Raw genomic sequence first — 21,333 nt, forward strand, 5'->3', positions numbered from 1 at the left:
CCATCCTCCCCCCGATTATATACATCTTAAGGTAACCCTTTTTGAAAAACAGTTTGGGGTTTTTTGTTTGTTTTTATGCATGTGCATGTTCTTGCCTGCGTGTATGTTAATGTACCATGTGCATGTAGTACTTGCAGAGGCCAGAAGAGGGCAGTGGAGTTCCTGGGACTGGAGTTAAAGAGAGTTGTAAGCCTCCAGTCAATGCTAAGAATCAAATCCGTGTCCTCTGAAGGCCAGGACTCTTAACTGCTGAGCATCTTTCCAGTCCACTAAAGCAATCCATGACTGAGGAGACTTTATGAAGACAGATGATAGATGGAAAGGCTGACATAACCTTTATTTGTTTAAAACAGCTCTTCCTAACCTGTGGGTTGCAACCCCTTTGAGGTTTGCATATCAGATATTCTGCATATCAGATATTTACATTATGATTCATAGCAGTAGGAAAATTAGTTATGAAGTAGCAACAATGGTTTATGGTTGGGGGGGTCATCATAACAAGAGGATCTGTAGTAAAGGGTTACAGCATCAGGAATGTTGAAAACCACTGGCTTCAAATTTCAGTAAAAGTGTACTTTGTACTGAATAATTTTTGTATATGATGTACAGTGGAATTCTGTGTTGACTGGTTATATTCTGTAGTGTTAATTGATTTGTTACAGTAGAAGTGTTTACATGTCTTCACAAACAAGCAACAGATCAAAGTTATTTACTGTAACAGAGGAAAATGTCAATTCTGGTCAAAGAATAACTTCAGTATTTATTTCTGTTTATATTTCTTAAAGAATTGCACAGTGAATCCAAAAGAAAATATCCTAAAAAGAGTAAAGGATGTTGGACACATCTTTAAAGAGAAGTTTGCTAGCGCTGTGGGGCAGGGATGTATTGACATTGGAGCACAGGTAACTTGAGTGCACATCTGTTTGAACCGCAGTATAGAACTTACAGAACTCATCTGTTGATACAGCCTGTGCTGTAGTCAGATTGGTGTAATAGGATATAGTACCACAGTATAGAACTCATCTGTTGATAAGCTGATTTTTTTAATCGATGGGAACTAATCATTTGTTTAAAACACTTACTGATTAGATAAACTTTGGGGTTTTTTTTTTGTTTGTTTGTTTCTTCCTTTTTTTCTTTTCTTTTTTCTTTCTTTTTTTTTTTTTTTTTTTTTTTTGGCCTATCTATTCTAGTATTATTGCGTTTTACAGACAAAAACTGTTTTTTTATTCTTTTAATCAAAATCTTGCATCACCAAAAGGATTATACTAGAAGTGTAAAATGTTTAAAATATCCTGGGCACATAGCCTGTATAGAGCAAGTGACACAGCTAAAACTGAGCAGAGAAACATCAGCTTTTAGCCATCCTACCCTGGGTGTTGGAACACCAGGCACTAGTTTATAGTCAGCCTGGGACTGTAAACAAAGTAGCCTTTGTGATCTCTTGCTGTCCATATTCCTAGAAGGAGCAGAATGTGTTTCAAGAAAAGACTTTAACAAAAATCAATTAACGTTTTGATTTTCCGAAGCAGTAAAATTTTATTATTTTTTCCTTTTGTTTGTAGCGATATAAACTTGGGGTTCGATTGTATTATCGTGTGATGGAATCGATGCTTAAATCAGTAAGTTAAAGAGAATAAAATAGAAAAAAATTCAATGCTGACACAAGGAAAGCTTCAATTAAATTTTTTAAAAAAATTATCTGTTTTAGGAAGAAGAACGTTTGTCCATTCAGAATTTTAGGTAAGTATTTTCTCATTTTAATAAAACAATTTTCTTTTTATAAAAACATATTTAAAACTATTTATCCCTTTTCTCCTTTTAGCAAACTCCTAAATGACAACATCTTTCATATGTCTTTATTGGCCTGTGCTCTTGAAGTTGTAATGGCTACGTATAGCAGTAAGTTAAACTTCAATAAATAAGCACTGTAGCTTAATCGAAACAAATTCTTAAGTTATGTTGTGGTTTTGTGTGGTTTTGGTTTTTGTGTGTATCTGTGTGGTGAGAAGAAAAAGTCAAGCTATAGACCAATGTATGCTGAGCAGTGTGGTTGGCAGTTACAGCTATTTAAATGGTTTAACATGTCAGTCATTTAGCTCATCTGGGGGGGGGGTAGAATTTTGCAAGGTTTTTGCTCTGAGCATCTCGAATTCAGGAACGGTAGCTAATGAAACTGCTACAAAGGCTCATGAGCACGTAAAGTGCCACTGGAGTGTTGAAGGGCAGCAGTGCTTCTGTGCCCCACTGTTATGTCTCTGTGTTCATGAGACCAGGAGCAGGAATCCACCAGAAACTGAGTCCTTCGTAATTGGTTGCTGTTTTTGTAATATCTATGACAATTTAATGAGTGTTGAAAATAACAGAGTAAAAGCTCATACCTGTTTTAAAAATATAATTTTAAAAGATATTACTTTTCTTTTTAATATATTACTTTTCAAATGTTGCAAATATTAAAATGTTTTACTTGGGGAAACAAAAGAGGAGTTATCTAAAGATAGATAAATAGATAAAAGAATTTAAATTAGTAATCACTGAAACTGAATCTTCCCAACTGCAATCTGCACGGTTTTTAAGAAAAATAATTTTCTTTTCTTTTTTTTTTTTTTTAAGATTTATTTATTTATTATATGTGAGTACACTGTAGCTGTCTTCAGATACAGAAGAGGGCATCGGATCCCATGACAGATGGTTGTGAGCCACCATGTGGTTGCTGGGAATTGAACTCAGGACCTTTGGAATAGCAGTCAGTGCTCTTAAACGCTGAGCCATCAATCCAGCCTGAAAAATCATTTTCTAATAAAGCTGGCAAATACCTTTGGAAGCGTTGAGAACTGAATTCAGGGCAGGGACTAAGCAACCCAGCTCCCTTATGCTTACAGTTTTTAAGAAAGGATCTCAGTAGGCATTAAACTCAATTTGTACACTGACCAGATCTTGAACTTGTAATTCTCCTGCCTCAGCCTCTTGAGTATCTGGCATTATAGCCCTGCAGCATCAGGCTCAAGGAAGGGTCTCGCTATGTAGTCCTGGCTGTCCTAGACCTCAGAGATTCACCTGCCTCTGCCAGAATTGCCCATGCCAGACTAGTTAGCAGAGTCTTAAAAGCATCACTAGTCTTCCCAACCGAGCAGCAAACTAATGGTAGTTTAAGTGGGTATGTAATGAATTGCTGGTAAGATACCTGCCTGGGTGTTAGTGGAGGGCATGTAAACTTGTGCAAATCTTACGGAAACCATGATTCCTATTTCTAAACACTTAAAATTTGGAACCCTGTTTCTTGACAGTCTGTAGACCACAGAATAAAAATTACCTACTGTAAATAAAAGTGCTTACCCTTTTATCTGTAAGTTGATTCTAAGTGATAAGATCTTCCAAATCTCATCAGTTCAGACAATAATATTTCATACTGACACATTTTTTTTCTCTCTTGTTTTTTAGGGAGTACGTTACAGAATCTTGATTCTGGAACAGATTTGTCCTTCCCGTGGATTCTGAATGTACTTAATTTAAAAGCCTTTGATTTTTACAAAGTGATTGAAAGTTTTATCAAAGTGGAAGCCAACCTGACAAGAGAAATGGTAAAACATTTAGAAAGATGTGAGCATCGAATCATGGAATCCCTCGCATGGCTTTCTGTAAGTGATTAGCTAAATAACTGAAGGTATTTATACATAAGTGACCTGCTATTGAGAAGTTGTTTATTTAATGAATCACCTGTGTCCAGCCTAGGCATCAAGTGGAATATTGGAATGGAGCGTGTGGGTGGGTGTGAATTACTAGTGTGAATGCAGGGATGTGAGCTGCTTGTTGTTGTGCTGAGCGTCCTAGACCGTCCAGTGCACCTGCTTAGGAGCAGCATCTCACAGAACTTGGCATCTAAAGTCAGCCTTGCTGAGGTAATTCATTAAGGTTGAAGTGTCACTGTTCATAATATACATGTCTACACTTTTCAACAAAATTAAAAGATTATGTACATTTTCTGTTTTATCTGCTTGATCATTTTATTTTAGTCATAATAATATGAAATTTACACTATTATTTAATGGTAGATAGTGTTTTATATCATTATAGGGGTGGAAACGATGTGCCGAAGGCAGTTTAGATATGACATGCAAGCTATTCCCCTAAAGTGCTGTTATATTCCCCAGGTCTACTTTACTGGGTAATACCTTGTGATTAACCAGATTTTCAGATTTTAAAATAATAATTCAAACCATGTTGTATAATAATATTTAGTTTGAACATTGGTATGAAATGAAAGGAATTTAAAGTTTTTGAGTATCTTCAGTCTAGGATTTTGTTTTGATTAGGAATACTCAGCTAGTGAGAGTTTATACAAATACTTGTATTTTTGATATGTTGTTAATATTTGATTTTAAATTATAAAATTATGAGATTGATAGTAGATGACTTTTAGATGAGTCTTGTCATGTAAACATGATAATGTGTATTTTTCCTGTAAGAATGATAGCCATTATATTGGAAAATTGGAAAATATAGCACATGGGTATACTTGAGCTTCACAGACCTTAAAGAGCTAGAATTGGGGCTGGAGAGATGGCTTAGCAGTTAAGAGCACTGGTCCAAAGTTCCTGAGTTCAATTCTCAGCAACCACATGATGATTCATAATATCTGTAATGAGATCTGGTACTCCCTTCAGGTGGACAGGTGTACAGGGGGAAGGTAGGAAGGAGGGGGAAGGTCAAGGGGAGAGGGAGGGAGGAAGACATCTAGGGGCTCCATCTCTCCAGCCTAAATTTCAACTCTTTAAGGTCTGTGAAGCTCAAGTATAACCATGTGATATATTTTCCAATTTTCCAATAATTCTTACAGGAATAATACACATTATCATGTTTATATGATATGACTCATCTCAGTTATCCACTATCGATCTCATAATTTTATAATTTAATTTCAGATGACAGATGAGTTTTCCATTAATTGAGTACAACTATGTAATTAATACCCAGGTCAAGATCCATGGCAACTTTTGATTCTGTATCATTCGTGTGTGTGTGTGTGTATGTATGTATGTATGTATGCATGTAATGTAAAACCTGATGGGATTGTATTCATATTATGTTGTTGATAGGGGTGGTCAAATCAAGTACTAATTATTTTCATCCCTCTCCTTAAATATATGTGCATGTGTTAATGTACTGAGAATTGATCCCAGATCACCATAGCCTCTTTTTTGGTCCAGCTCCATTCTGTGCTTGCGACTTTCCTTACATGATGTCCTATGGTGCAGGTATCTCCAACATCCTCTGATTTCTATGGCAACATAAACTTAACTTGCACACCTTCATATATTAGCCTATCAGGGCCTCCTTGCAACTGAGGACCAAGTGTTTAAAACATGAGAAAATGGAAGACATTTTAAACCAAAACAGATATGTTATGACTCTAGAATGTTTGAGTTGTCTATTTTAAATATGGGTTCTAAAAAGATAGTTATTTTACTTTATCTATACTAATGTTTCTTTGCATGCATGCATGCATATTTATGTACCACATGCATGCCTATTAGATCCCCCAAAACTGAAGTCATGGATGGTTGTGAGTCACCATGTAGGTGCTAGGAATAACATTCAGATCATCTGCAAGAGCGGCACACACTCTTAACTGCTGAGCCCAAGAGTTTCTGCTTAATTCATATAATGACGTTTGTTTCTACCAGTGCATGAGTTTTGAATGGTTTTCTCTGCCTTTGATTCACCATGTTTTAATATTTCACATTGCATCTGTAGTCAGTGCTTCCTTTACAGTCTTACTGTGTTTATTGCCTATAATGTCTACCAGTCATTTATTGCCTGTATATCTCATTAGATGACGTACTATATATAACCCATTAAAACAGTGTATGGGGCCTGGTGTTATCAGATGTAGTAGTTATTTATATAAGGACTAATAAGGGACAGAGGTGGTCAGTTTACAATATCCATGTTTCTGGCTTGTAACTCAGTGATAGTGTCATTTAAGAAAATAGATAGTCTGGGTTATATGTAATTTTCTTGAGGATTAACTGCAGTTTATTACACTGAGTTTGAAAATAATTACAGGCCATTAAGTTGCAGTAAGTTATATGTGTTGAACTTAGAAAGAATCTTAGGCTAGAAATATGAATGCCAAAGCTGCCACACTTATATAATGAACATTACCAATCTTTACTGCCAAATTATCTCATGCTAGTTGGTTTGTAAAAGCACTTTTTGAATGTTATTACATTTTAAAAAATTAATCACTGCATTCTGATAGTAGTGTGATAATATTCTAGCTGAGGAAGTGAATATCTAGAGAAGCTCATTGTTTCCCAAGACCATACACGCTGAGTGGCAGAGGAATCATCTGAATCCTGATGTGCTTTGTCCAAAGCTGAGTCAATGAACTTTAGTGACTAGGTAATCTCACTTAAGGAGATAGTATAATTTGGAAAAGAAGGCTACAGGCAGAAGCCCAAGGAGCTTTAACATTGAGAGGATGTACAGGAAAGAAAATATTCTGACTACAAAAAAAAGTGAAATTGGATGAGAGAGAAATAAAGAAAAGCATGAATGAAAGAGTGTAAAGCCCAAAGGAACACATGCCTATTTCAGACATGGTAGAAGCAGTCAGTAAGGACTGAAAGTTCTAGCAGCAAGGAAGTCCATAGTCAGAGCAGCAAGGCTATTAAATGAAGTAGTAACAGTGACTTAAGAGTACAGAGAGCAGACGCTGCACCCCACTTTGGCAGTGTCAACTCAGGGAAGACTGTCTTTTAAAACAGAAGAGGATGCGATGCTATGGAAAAGAACAGCTACCAGTGTCTTCTATTGCTAGGAAGCAGTAGTGCAAATGGCTGCTTTGTGTTGCTTGGGGTTTTGTGAGACTGGCTTTGGGAATGCCTTTACAAGGTAGCTGTTCTTTGACCCTGTGGTATCAACAGTCAGGCCTAGTAGTTCTACCTCTTAGATCCTTCACTGCCAGGTTTAGATTTTACTGAGCCTTTCACACTCGATTCTTCTTAGCTCTACATTCCGCCCCACCTCATCCTCTGGTCTAATCTGAGTGCTCTGCTTCCTCAGAGCAGTGTGGTTTTTAGGGTAGGCACACTTCTGACATAGAAGCCACCGGCTTCTAAAAGGCTTCTAAGAGGACCACATCTGGAAATTACATGCTGGGCAAAACAGTCACAGTGGTTGCCAGCTTGAGGCGATGGGGAAGTAGGTGCTACCTCCTGTTTGAAGAAAATCAAGGTCACATTTCAGAAGAGCACGTGGGTTGCAAAATACTGCTGTGGCAAATGGGAAAACTGAGAAACTGCAAGTAAGGTACTTTGTGATGTGCCCTGGTAGGGAATTGAGAAGTCTCCAACTAATAGCTTTTCTTTTCTTTTTGTTTATTTATTTGATCAAAATCAAGCTGAGACGATTTTCTGAGGGTTGAGGTGGAGAGGCTGAGGTGGCACTGAAAAGTTTGAGAGTGGCTATGATTGGAAATGGCTACTGTGAGACTTGATAGAGCATGGAGTGGACTAGTGAAGGATCAAAGAAGTGCCCTGCATAATTCCAGGCAATTTTCAGAGCAAAAACAAATTACCTGTAGTTGTATCACAGTTCCCCGGGATCATCTTTCGGCCATTTGCAAGATTAGAAAAGGTAGGTTATCAGGGGCAGTCATGCCTTAGAACAAAGCTATGGAGGTGCAGTAGAGAAACAATGGAGCCAAGGACTGGAAGATGTTTGCCTGGAAGATTTGAAGTTTTAGCTGCATGGAGCCTAATGAAGTAGAGATTTAAATTAGCAGAAATGTTTGGTGACATTTGAAGTGACAATGTGATTGACAGAAATATGAGAAGTTTCAGTTTAATATTAAGAGACAGACTTTTTTTTTTTTGGTTCTTTTTTTTCGGAGCTGGGGACTGAACCCAGGGCCTTGCGCTTCCTAGGCAAACGCTCTACCACTGAGCTAAATCCCCAACCCCGACATTTTTATATTTACAGAACTGATCTCAGGAGAGTGTAGACTGACTAGAAATGAAAATGAAGACCCTCTGAGAAGAGATTCAGGAACTAAGAGACTGAGGGGCCAGAGCCACTCTGGCAGGACATGTGGGGATGTGGACAAGGAACTAAGGTTTCTGTGCAGAGGGGCCTAGGAGGGCAGAGGCAAAGGCCTTGAAAATTAGAATTGTACTGCTCTCTGACTAAGTTGCTGATCTCCATGGCATGCCTTGTGAATGAAGCAAGTGTCTCATGTTAGTAAGCCTGCTTCAGCTGTCTTCCAGTAACAGTGGCATTGCTCCCTCTTCCTTTAGCTTTTAACTTACTTGTGTCATTTTCTTCAAGTGAATACCTTGTAAGACAGTACATTGTTGGATCTTAATTTGGGTTTTTATTGTCACCAGTCGGATCATAATCTGTTTTTGAGACATTTGAAATAGTTCACTTTTCTGTCTCTCATCTTTCTCTTTCTTCCTTTTTCCTTACCCCACTTTGTCTCTTCTCTCTGATTTTGTTGTTTGTGTGATTGTTTTTTTGGTTCTTTTGAGGCAGAGTCTCTTGTACCCTTGTTTGCCCTGGTTGTGCAGAATCGTCTTTCTGCCTTGTATCCCAGCTTCTGGGATTATAAGCTTGCCACCATGCTCAGCTTCTGGGAGTTTTACATCAGCATGATTATTGATATGGTTGGAACCGAATCCTCTTGGTGTTTGTTTTCTTCTTGGCTGTCTCTTTGTTCATTTTCCTCTTTTTGGCCTTCTTTTGCATTGAATGTTTTAATCCATTTTATCTTCTCTGTAGGCTTACTACTTATCCTCCTTTATTTTACTTTGTAATTGGTTGCTTTAAGATTTATAATATGTGGCCTTGATTTCTCAGTCTACCTTTGAATTTATTTTACAACTTTCTCTATAGTATAAGGACCCAGCAGCCAGGTGTAACAGGACACAGTATTTTGCTACTCTGGAGGCTAAGGCAGGAAAATTGCTTCAGTCCAGGAGTTCAAGGCCAGCCTGGGCAGCAGAGTAAAACTTTGTCTTAAAAACAAAGTAACTAACTAATTAACTAACAGATACATAAACAAACTAACTAAAAGAAGGGCAGTGGATAAGAATGGGAAAGAGAAACATTTGAACAGAAAGAATACTTATAGTTATGTCTCTCCAAGCTTTGGGACTGTTACTGAATATATACTATTCAACCTATCAGTTCTTTTCTTCCTTCCTCCCTCCCTCCCTCCCTCCCTCCCTCCCTCCCTCCCTCCTTTTTCTGTTTATTTTCAGATAGTCTCATTGTATAGCCCTGGATGGTCTACAACTCTATAGGTCAGGCTGATGTCAATCTCATGGAGATCCACCTCTTCCTCCAAAGTGTTGGGATTAAAAAAGCACACAAGACCATGGCAAACCCATTGGTTACCTTTTAGAGAAAGAGAGAAAGAATAAGATAAAAATAAAAATGTATTTTTATTTATTTACATGTTTTTTTGGTGTGTGTTCTTTATTTTTCATAGAGATTTAGATTTTCATCTGATTTATTTTCCTTTTGTCTCCAGGAACTTTTTGTTTGTTCATTCATTTAAATTTTCTGTATTCATGTCTATCTTTAGGGACTATTTCAACTTTTGTGTGGCTGGAAAAACAGGTCACTTCATGCTTGGAAGCTATTTCACTAAGCATAGAAACCTAGGTTACGGCTTTCTTTTCCTGTTTGAACAAGCTGCTACACTGCCTGGGGTTGCCTCCTTTCTGAAATCACTGTGTGGTGGTTTCTCTGCTATAGAAGACTTACTCTCTTTCTGGCTCCTTGTAAGATTTCCTTCCTATTGTTGGTTCTTACCAGTTTTCCTATAACATGCCTTTTTATATTTTCTTTGCTTTGGATATGTGAAAATGTAGGTTTTATCACATTTGGAAAATTGGGCCCTTATACATTAGGATTTTTAATTGACCTCTCCACTCTTTTCTACGTATGTTAAGTTGCTTATGGTTGTCTCACACCTGACTGCTGCCACCCTCTCCTCTTTTAAAGGATGCTTGTTTCTTATAGTTCATTTTAAATGGTTCCTAAAACTGTACCTTAAAGCTTTTTGGTATTTTTCTTCCGAAGAATCTAATCTGCTTTTCATTTCATGTGCATATTAGATACTATATTTTCCAATTCTAGAAGTTCTTACTTAGATTCCTTTTACATCCCTTTAACAGATTCATGCTCCTTTGCCTTCTTGGATACATGGAACATAGGTATTATAACTTTTTAAAAATCTGTCTGCTAACTCTTAATGCCTATTTCTTTTTAGATGTGTTTCTATTGACTGATACTCTCCTTTCTAACAACCACTTGGTTTTTTTGCCTCTTGGTAATATTTTACTAGATTTAAATATGTGAATTTTGCCTTACTGGTTCCTGGATATTTTCATATTCTTACTAATATTCTTGAGTTGTGCTTTGTTTGGGACACATTTAAATTGTAAGTAGTTTGATTGTTTTGTACTCCCTATCCCCAGCTTTCTCTTTTTCTTTCTTTCTTTTTTTTTTTGTTTCTTTCTTTCTGATTCCAGGAACTTTATCTTTATTCAAACAGCAGTCTTTATATCTAATTTTCCTCCACTATCCAAGAGATGCTCTTTTAAGTGCTTTACCTACTGCTTATAGATGGATCATAAGCTTGTCTACTGTGGCTGGTAGAAACCAGTTTGTACAACAGAGCCTCTGCACCTCCAGGGCTTCCTCTTTAGCACTGAGAAGCTAGCTGTCTCTTGGGTGTGGGCTGTTGTGCCCCAGCTGAAGTGGGTCTCCACAGGTTTCAGCTCTGTTCTGTTAATTCCCTCACCTCAGGGCTGTTTGTTGGGGACCAGTGGGTGTCTAATTCCATTTGTCCCTGTGTTTTGGTGGGGCGCTGCCTACATAGTCAGCTACAGTATGGCACCCACTGCACTGGAGTCGCTGTGGGTCCTCGTCCCCTTGTTCAGCATTTGAAAACTGTCACTTATTTTCTTCAGTTTTGTAGTTGTTTAAAACTACAAAATCTGGTTCTTGTTTCTTCACCAGGGCTGCCAGTTTTTAAATATGAGGCTTCATGATTGACGAAATCTATATAAATGTGAAGTATACGTCCCTGAGGGTGATCTAGGACATTGTTTTTGTTTTCCTGCATTAAGTGAGTTGGTCTTGTGGGTGCTGTCCTGGAGTACTGCTTATTTTGTGGGGACACCAAAGTGCTACTAGTTCATCATTTCCTCTTAATTCACTTTAGAAAACCACAAGAAAGCTGTGTCTGTAAATACACATGACGTGGCTGACTCAGAACTTTAGATTCTATTCAGTCACCAAACACAAGGAAGTTTGCTTATGCAGTGAATTTTGATTAGTGTGCTCTTAAGCATTAATTTTGATCAGGATACTCTTACGTGTAAAGGTTAAATAGTTTTCTTGTCAGTTGTTTTCCCAGATATTTCATGAAGCACAGTATTACACACCAGCACTGTGGCAGTAGGTGATTCAGTCTGTTTGAGTCCTGATTTGGTAGCAAACTCATAAATAGATTTTTAAGATGCTTTGGTATCTTTTGAAAAGTCAAAGTTGACAGGAAGTGAACACAAAAGGGAGAAAAGCCTGCAACTCTGTAAAAGCCAAGAAAGGAGCCAAGGAAAGGGCCTGTATTGTCTGTTTCTGTGAATCATTAGCTCGGTGCACTCTGCACGAAGGTTGCATGCGGCGTTGGCCATGAGACAATGTGCTGGCTTTTCTTTTCTAAGTTACAGTTTACAAAGAATTATGCCTTACAGGAAAACAATTGAATTGTAAAATAATGGTTATTTGATTTAGTAATTTTTAAAAATATGGGTTAAGACAATGAAACAATGCAGGCCATGTTGACAGTTACACAATAACCAGAGGACTAAATTGACAATTTATCATGTGATTTTTTTATTTTTAAAACCAGTTTTTTTTCTGAAGACATATCTAAGGCTTTAACCTTTCTTACCGTGATCCATTTTATCTTTAATATCACACTTCTGTTTTCCACAATTAACTATTATAGCCCTGGGAGACTTGGGAGACTTAGCTTCAGTGAAAGTGAAAAATCTTTTATTTTGTTCAGAATACATTTTTGATATTGGCTGATAACAGGCTTCAGGACTATTCTAAGTTGTGTGTCTCTGGCAAAACGAAGTGAGTACAAGTACACAGTTGCAGCAGAAGCAGTGTTTACTAAGAGGATGTTCATCTAAGAGCTGGAGGCAAGGGCTTGAAAGCAGACTGGAGCAAAGAGAAGGTAGAGGGAGTCGGTGCCCTGCAGTGTGTAAAGGTGGGGCCTTTTGTGTGACCATGTGGTGGACATTGGCTCCTTTCATATAATGAGCTTTTCCATGCAGTCTTCATTACAATGTGTTTTACATGCAGTGTTGTATGTTGGCAGTCTGATGAGCACCTTTAATCTCCCCTAGAGGGTGAGGTTTAGTATTAACACGAGTCCCAGGTTACTGACACCTGGAGTACTCTGTGCCTTCCCACGATACTGGTTAGTTTTAGCTGGCCTTGAGTTGGGTAGGAGGTCATTGCTACCTTGGCCTTTTCCCCTGTGTGCTTGGTGTGAGGCCTTCTGGGATTTCACCTTCTGCCTATTATTTTGTGTCAAATCTGCTTCTAAATTTTCCACTAGTTTTAAGTTTTTTCCAAACATTTTTCCCTTCAATGTAGTTCAATGCAGAGTGCCGAGATTTCTAGGAAAACACTTTACTATGTCTCTCACATGTTTAATTATTTTAAATACCTGCGTTGTTGTTGTATCATAGTGGCCTTTCTAAAAAGGTATCTTTTATATGCCTCCCACCTTATACTTTAGTGCTAGTTAGTCTTTTAAGTTTCTTCAAACCGTAACTTCCTTTGCTTTACAGAAAAAGTTATTTTGCAGTGGCTGGAATAGTTTGACTCTCATGGCACAGCCTTTCTTTCTAGTCTGTACCCCAGAGTTCTTTTATGTCTGAGGTAGAGCACATTTGTCTGCTGAGGTGTCTGATGTAAGACATGGGACAGAGGACTTCAGTTTGAAGTCCTAGCTCTCCCATCTAAATGCTGGTGTCTTTTTCCTTCCTTTGTAAGTTGATACGTAACTTTTTTTGATTGTCTGTTTTATTTGATGGTTGATGGTGCTAGAATTTCCCTAGAGTCTTATGCTAAGAACATGTTTACCACTTGAGAAAAGTCAAGAGATTCAAGTCTGTCTACTACAAATATATTGTTTTTAGAAATTTATTTAAAGGTTCAGAATTATTTGTCACTATTGGATGTGAATCCATATTCATTTGAATTACCTCATAGTTTCTAAATGATTAAAGAGGTTTTTTTTTTCTTTAAAAAAAGACAATATAGGTGTTCTTTATTTCCATTCTCCTTTCCACATATCAGCTATTTTGAAACAACTGTAATTGTCCAAGTGAAATAAATAAAACACAAGAAATAGCCCCAAGTCTCCAAGGAGCTTGTGATCTAGTAGAGAATTGTGGAGGTCAAAAGAAAACATGAAATCCTCTGGAACTGGAGTTATGGTTCATAGGTGCTAGGAACTGAACTGGGTTTCCTTTTATTTTTTTTTAAAGATTTATTTTTATTTATTACATATAAGTACACTGTAGCTGTCTTCAGACACACCAGAAGAGGGCATCAGATCTCATTATAAATGGTTGTGAGCCACCATGTGGTTGCTGAAATTTGAACTCAGGATCTCTGGAAGAGCAGTCAGTGCTCTAAACCACTGAGCCATCTCTCCAGCCCATGAACTGGGTTTTCTATAAGAACATTCAGTGCTCTAATCATTGAGCATTTCTCCAGCCCCAACTGTTATACATTTTAAAACACAACTTGTCCTCTTTTCCCACAAGTGGGAGCTTATTTCTCAGTGTTTTAGTATCTTACTGTTGATTGAATTTGGGGAGTCAAAATGAGCTCTGGAAGCTAAAAGGCTACCTGTCTCCTGCAATGTCACCTGTCTCTAATAAACAAGAACTAAGTAATAGTAAAATGCAGAGTGTGGCACATTGGAAAGAGGAACAAATGGAAGTCAAATCCATTTGTGGGTCCTGAAATGAGGTCCAAGAGGCATGTGCAACTCAGAATTCTTTAGCAAGGTGTGGGCCCACTCTTCAACGTGGCTCTGTTCTGCGGTTAAGTTGTCAGAACTATGTGAAAATACTTTCAGGAAATAAGTTTCTCCTCTTGCAGGCACCAAGGATTCCCTTCCTTTAGCGTAGAATTCCTAAGACATTTTTAGTTTGAGATTCATTGTTTCATTAGTTTGATAGTCAGAGAAAGGTATGAGTGTCTATCTTTAGGATCTTTTTCCAAGACGGTTAGTTACATTACCAACCTGTGAGAGTTGCCTTTAGAGCCAGGTATAGTGATACATATCTAGGAAGACAGGGGCCGAGGATTTTTTTGAGTTCAAGGCCACCCTGGTCTACATAGTAAATTCTAGAACAGACAGAACTATACAGTGAGACCTCCATCCCTTAGAAAACAACAACAACAACAACAACAACAACAACAACAGAAACCAGAAAGAAAATGTAAAAGGAAGTTGCCTTTAGCTTGCTCTTCTAAGCAATAATTAAATAACTAATGTGCAAACCCTTCATTCCCCAAGGTCTGCATCATAACTGCTTGACAGCATATTTTTCAATGTTAAAAGCTGTTTTCTCAGTATGCATTGCAATGTTCTATACAGAAATCTGTACAGAAATCATCTAGAGATCTTTGAAAATGCATATTCTTCTCAGGAAGGTCTGGGTGGGTCAATCTTTTTTAAAATAAACTTTTTTTTATCTTTATTAACTTGAGTATTTCTTATTTACATTTCAATTGTTATTCCCCTTCCCAGTTTCCGGGCCAACATCCCCCAACCCCTCCCCCTCCCCTTCTATAGGGGCGTCCCCTCCCCATCCTCCCTCCATTACCACCCTCCCCCCAACAATCACGTTCAATGGGGAGTCAGGCTTGGCAGGACCAAGGGCTTCCCCTTCCACTGGTGCCCTTACCAGGCTATTCATTGCTACCTATGAGGTTGGAGCCCAGGGTCAGTCCATGTATAGTCTTTGGGTAGTGGCTTAGTCCCTGGAAGCTCTGGTTGCTTGGCATTGTTGTTCATATGGGGTCTCGAGCCCCTTCAATCTCTTTCAGTCCTTTCTCTGATTCCTTCAACGGGGATCCCGTTCTCAGTTCAGTGGTTTAATGATGGCATTCACCTATGTATTTGCTGTATTCTGGCTATGTCTCTCAGGAGAGATCTACATCTGGTTCCTGTCGGCCTGCACTTCTTTGCTTCGTCCATCTTATCTAATTGGGTGGCTGTATATGTATGGGCCACATGTGGGGCAGGCTCTGAATGGGTGTTCCTTCTGCCTCTGTTCTAAACTTTGCCTCCCTATTCCCTGCCAAGGGTATTCTTGTTCCCCTTTTAAAGAATAAAATAAACTTTTTATTGAGACTTTTTTACAATGTATTTTTATCATATTGTACTTCTATTCCCAACATGCTCCTCCTGCTGTTCATCCCTAGGTAATTCTTGTTTTCTGGGATAGAGTTTCTCTTTGTAACCCTGGCTGTCCTGGAATTCAATCTGTAGACCAGACTAGCCTCACACTCAGAGATCTGCCTGCTTCTGCCTCCCAAGTGCTGGGATTAAATCCACCACCACCATTGCCAGGCCCGCCCGCCCACCCGCCCGCCCGCCTTTCTTCCTTCCTTCCTTCCTTCCTTCCTTCCTTCCTTCCTTCCTTCCTTCCTTCCTTCCTTTCTTTCTTTCTTTCTTTCAAGTTGTAAGCCTTTTAAAATATACTTTTTAATTAATGAGACTTTTTTTTAACAATGTAAATTATCATATTTTACCTTCATTCCTACCCTTACTTCTCCCAGATCTACTCCCACCTCCTCCCTTGCTCTTTCCAAAGTTGTCTTCTGACTTACCCTGATCATCTAGGATACCCATTGAGTCTATTGTATGCTGCCTATGTACTCCTGGGTATGGGGCCGTCCACTTGACCAGGAACAGCTTACCAGAGTCTAAATCCCTGAAGATAACTGACTCCCCTTTCCCCAGAAGCCATCAACTGTCACTAGTTCTTTAGTTATGAACTCATGAGCCCTTCTCCACTCCATAGAGTAGCAGGATACTTGATGACTGCTTTTAGATGAATTTACATCCTTAAAGAGCTTTTAGATAAAAACTCCCTGTTGGTTGTTTAATCGCTTCAGTATTCTGTCTGTTGGGGTCTGGGAATTGCCGCACAAACCACTCAGACACAGATCTCAGTTAAACAGGGCTGGTTTATTGAGTGCATACCCCAAGACTGACCAATCAGGGCGGAAGTCTAGACTCAGGAGCTGAACTGCAATGATGAGAGAGAATCCTATAGAGCTTGAAAGCCTGAATTTCCTTAAAAACATGTCTTTGTTGTAAATTACGCTGGTCTCATTGGTTGGGGTATTGAACTGCAGTGGGGGATTTGCCTGGTCTAACATTCATGTCTTAACTTGCCAACCAGGATCTACATGTCACTTTCTGTCAAGTAGTATGGCAATTCTCAAGGAGGTCTTGGGAACTTAAATTTATTCAACCCCTCCTCAAAATGGAAGTTTTAATCCAAATGGTTTCTTAGATTGTTGCAGGTGTCTCTTATGTAGAGGAACATCCCAGGGGCAGCTTAGAAAGGCAAGAAACCATAAAAACTCATGCACAAATGCAGGAAGTACTTACTGGGTGGTTGGTTCAAGTCCAAGCTTATTGTAGCTAACTATACAAAGCAATTCTGACTGACCTCTATTGTGACCAGTTTCCAAGAACACCAAAGCACAAAACATAACAGAATATGCAGTTAACTCAGGCGTGAGAAAGTTCCCTAGTAATAGCACATGAGTAAGGTTCCTTATAACATTAGTAACAGTACAAAATATCTGGCTAGACAGTTTCGTAGGCCTTAACACTGTCCATCAAGAATGTTTGCCTGGGGGTGGGGTCGGGGAGGAGGTATGGGATGTGGAACAGTAGGAGAGTAGACTGGGAGGGGAATGAAATCTAGAGTGTAAAAATGAATAAAAAATTTGAAGAAAAAAAAGAATGTCTGTCTAATGTAACTTTGATAATAATCCTGAGTTGATGGTAAGCAGTCTTAGCATTCTCTAAATGTGGGCACTAATTCAAGACGATTATAACACCCAGGTCACCCAGTTGGCATTTGAAACCAGATTGGTTTGCTTCCAAATTCCATGATGATTTCTAGTAAAGTGCTCTGCTACTCTATCAGATTATTTCGGTTAAGTCATTCACAGCATTTTTATTACCTTGATAATATATATTTAGACACTTGGTGTGACAGAGCACAGTACACCTACTAAAATCTAAAGAGAATGCTAGGGAGAATTAAAATACATAGATATGCAGTAGAAATACAAATAAAATTGAGGATAGTAGCATACTGAATAATTTCTTATCTAAGTATTTATTCCTTGAGGTGTACATATACAGGCACTTAAAAAGAGCTAAAACAGAAGCTCTGTTTAATAATTGTTTCCATAATTGCATAAGTTCAATAAAGAAATCCATGTGTTTATATTACACACACACACACACACACACACACACACACACACACACACGCATACTCCAAACAGAAAACCTGAAGAAGAGAGGATAAATGTAACTCAGTAGGAGTCTTCTTTTTTTTTTTTTTTTTTTTTTTTTTTTGGTTCTTTTTTTTTTTGGAGCTGGGGACCGAACCCAGGGCCTCAGGGCTTCCTAGGCAAGCGCTCTACCACTGAGCTAAATCCCCAACCCCAGTAGGAGTCTTCTTTACAAGTGCTGTGAAAAGCCTTACGTCCCTGCTGAAGACCTGGCTTGAAACACATGGTTTTGAACATAAACTCTTCTCCAGGTCTAAACTGTTGCTTATGTGATGTCTAATACTTAAATATAAATCTATTCTTTTCTCCATGTGTTTGTTTCCTTTAACAACTTTTACTGGCACTGAGAAATTGGTGGAGTTCACTGTGGAGAAATATCTATAATCCACCTTGTCCCTTCCCCACTATACCATCCAAACAATTTACCCAGCCTTTTAGTTTCTGCATTGACTCAAAATGCTAAACAAATTAAATTTTATTAAAAAAAAAAATCCAAGGTAGGGTGTGGTAGCACACACCTTTAATCTCAGCCCTCAGAAGGCAGGGGCAGGCAAAATTTAAGAGTTCAAGGCCAGCCTGGTCTCCATAATGAGTTTTAAGCCAACCAGAACTAAACATCAGTCAACTGATCAATCAATCAAACTGTTTTAAGAATAATTTTAATAACTGTAGAAACTTGGTTAGGGAAGCAGTGCTCATAAAAAACCCTACAAGTCACATTCCTTTGGAGTCTTCCTGATTATATAGACCAGCATCAAAATGTTTGCCTCTTAGTCTTCCCGGCACAGGAACCTGGGCCATGGGTTACTGGATCTCATTTACTCTTCCTGGAAGCCTTAGAGTAAACGCTGCTGTTACTGAGATTCAGGCATTGTCAGATATCTTGCCTCTGTGTATTTCTAAGTAAATTATGACTCACTATGCTGAATTTTCTGCCCTATAAGTGGAGACGTACTGAGCTTCAAGAGTTATAAGGGATAATCATTTATACAAAGAATGTTGAGAAACATCACACTTAATTTTGATTTCCCTTGCTTTGTTCTCTTTCCTCACCTATACAATGATTTCTTAAGACCAGAGAACTGAGGACACAGAAGTCTGGGATTGTTTATCCTGGCTTATGCCCCACTTTGAGAACTTTTCCCTTCTCTTTGCCTCCTTTACCCTGTCTTTTTCCAAGTAGTAAATATTCAGGGGAAAGGGTCTCTGAGCTCCAGCTTTGTTACATGTGGCCACTCCTGGCTGCTAAATGGCAGTTGGAATTTATTATATTGCTTTGCTTATGATTCATGTTAGCAATTACCCCATGGCAATGCTAGCTCACTGTTCAAGTACAGACAGGACAAGAGACAGCAACTGCAGAATGGCTAAGAAGTATCTTCTGTCCTTTCCCTGTGGAATGGAAATACACCAGCTCTGATTTAGAAGATGAACATAGAGCATTGACGTGAGAGAATACAGTCCTGAAATCTCTAGTTTCAGCTTGTGATTTCTTAACTAGTACAGCGATGCTAGAATTCTAGATGTGCAAGAAAAAGAGAAATAACTTATGAAACATTCATCTTAACTGGGTAGCATCTGGACTTTTCTAGATCTCTCCAGCAGAGTAAGACAACTCTGAGTGAACGGCAATAAAATAAGGCAGTTATTCTTAAGTCATCTGAAGTCGCTCATTGTGCTTTGTGAAGCAGCACAGCTCTGCTTTCCTGAGCATTTATGCCCTAGTGTTCCCTCTGTGTCAACCCTGTACAGTCACTTTAGCATGTGTGCATAGCCCTTTCCTGTGTGCTCTTTAAACTTACTTAATGGCTTTTAATAGTTTATAATTTTGCTCAAAATCACCAAATACCAAAAGTTTGTTTTTGATTTTAGTCTTTTCCTGTGTTGCTATAAGTGGAGATTTAAACCATGTCAGAGACATAGGTCAATGAGTGAAGGCACTTGGCTGCAAACCTGGCAGCCTGAGTTCAGTTCCCGTGCTTCCCACTCCTGTAAGTGTACTTGGTGTATGCATGCTCGCCCCACTCCCAACACAATAAACAACTAAGCTGAATTGTAAGGGTTTTTTTTTTGTTTTCCTTTTTTTTTTTTTTTTTTTTAAAGCAACGGTAATGAAATGTAGAACAGAAATTTTATTTTTTACTCTTCTGGGTTTTTTAAAGAATTATTATTGCTAAATTTTAGATGACTTTTTTGTTATTTGTATGTATACTACCATTCACTAAAATAAAACAGAGAAGCTAGGCATGATCATCTCTATCTGTAACCTAAGCATAAGAATAGAGGAATATTTAATTTAAGACCAGCCTCTCTAGGTAGAACTCAAGGGCCGGATGTGTAGTGCAAGGTAGAAGACAGCTTAGCATGCCTGGTGCCCCCGAGGTCCTTACTTTAGAAAAAGAAAAAAACAAGAGGATTATATAATAATAGAATTTCCCTTTAAGATTTTTATTATACTCTTTTGTGTTTTCTTTCAAAATATCTAATAGATAATTGTTTTTATGTCACTTTATTTTTGGACTTATAATGCTTTGTTATTTTTATCATTGTGTTCCTAGCAGATGTTAAGGTAATTTGCCTGGGATTCTTTCGTGCTAGTTTCTAAATTCATTGTTTTCATTTTGATTTTTTTTTTCTGTAAACATTGAAATGAGTACAGCAGAGAGAAGATTAAGTGTAGGAGTCACTGGATTCATTTGTTCCTGAAAATAGCTTTTATGTTCTTTCCAGATTGGACATTTGTAGCATTGTACACATGTAGAACACTACCAGGTTCATTTGACTTCATACATTTAACAAATTCATCTGAAAGCAAACTTTTCCACCATTAAATTCAAATGAAAGGTGACTGACTCAGTGTTTGTGGAGACTGCTGAAGATTGCGTTGCCATGCAAATATGTTCTCTCTGGTCTTTACAACCACCTTCTCCTCCTCCCCTTCCTCCTTTTCTTCATCTTCTTCTCTCCCTCCTTTTTTTTTTAAACCAACATATTGGGTTTTTTTGTTGTTGTTCTCTTCAGTAGCTAAAATTTTACTGAATTATATATGTTCTAGTCTCTTTACTCTGAAGAAGTCCTAAGGACCCAATTTTGAAACCAGTCATTTTAGCCACCAGCAGAAATTACATGAGTGATGTTAGCCAAATGGTATAATTTTAGTGTTACCTAAGCAGCCATTTTTATTTAAATCAACTACTTGTTCTGTTCATCAGGTATTATGTCTTCCCCCTAAGTAATCTACAGTTTTGTTCAGAGTGAATAATTTATGCTGATATTACAAAAAAGTTTCTAAATTTCCAAATACTACAAATATTACAAGTTGAGACCTGTGTCTTTATGTTCTTAAATACATGCTAATATTGATTGGTAAAATTAGTTGGAGAAGTATCCCTTTCTAAAAAATATTATTTTGAAGATTATGTTGCTCATAATGAAAAGATTTATGAAAGAAGCCTTTGTTGTTTTTGCTGTAGTAAAGGGGTTTGTTAATATGGCTTCCCATGTGAACTTACACTGTACATGGTCTTTCTTCATTCTCCCATCTCCTGAAGGATGTTAGAACATCCTTCCCTCTCCTTTTTCTTGTTGTTTCTATCCAACACGATTCTTTATATACTTATATTCTTTTATATACTTCTTAAAATAATTTTTTTAGTTCAAACCAACAAACTT

The 21,333-nt window shown here is 38.0% G+C and overlaps 1 protein-coding gene across 1 annotated transcript in view; it reads left to right on the forward strand.

Moving 5' to 3' along the window:
• Positions 1–21,333, forward strand: part of Rb1 (RB transcriptional corepressor 1) — a 152,478-nt gene that overhangs the window by 79,093 nt on the left and 52,052 nt on the right. The window contains 5 exon segments of the mRNA XM_032917967.1: positions 786–902; positions 1,566–1,622; positions 1,712–1,743; positions 1,826–1,902; positions 3,442–3,638. Coding sequence (XP_032773858.1) covers positions 786–902; positions 1,566–1,622; positions 1,712–1,743; positions 1,826–1,902; positions 3,442–3,638 — 480 coding nt within the window.

The sequence above is a fragment of the Rattus rattus genome, chromosome 12 (assembly GCF_011064425.1).
Source record: "Rattus rattus isolate New Zealand chromosome 12, Rrattus_CSIRO_v1, whole genome shotgun sequence".
NCBI lineage: Eukaryota > Metazoa > Chordata > Mammalia > Rodentia > Muridae > Rattus > Rattus rattus.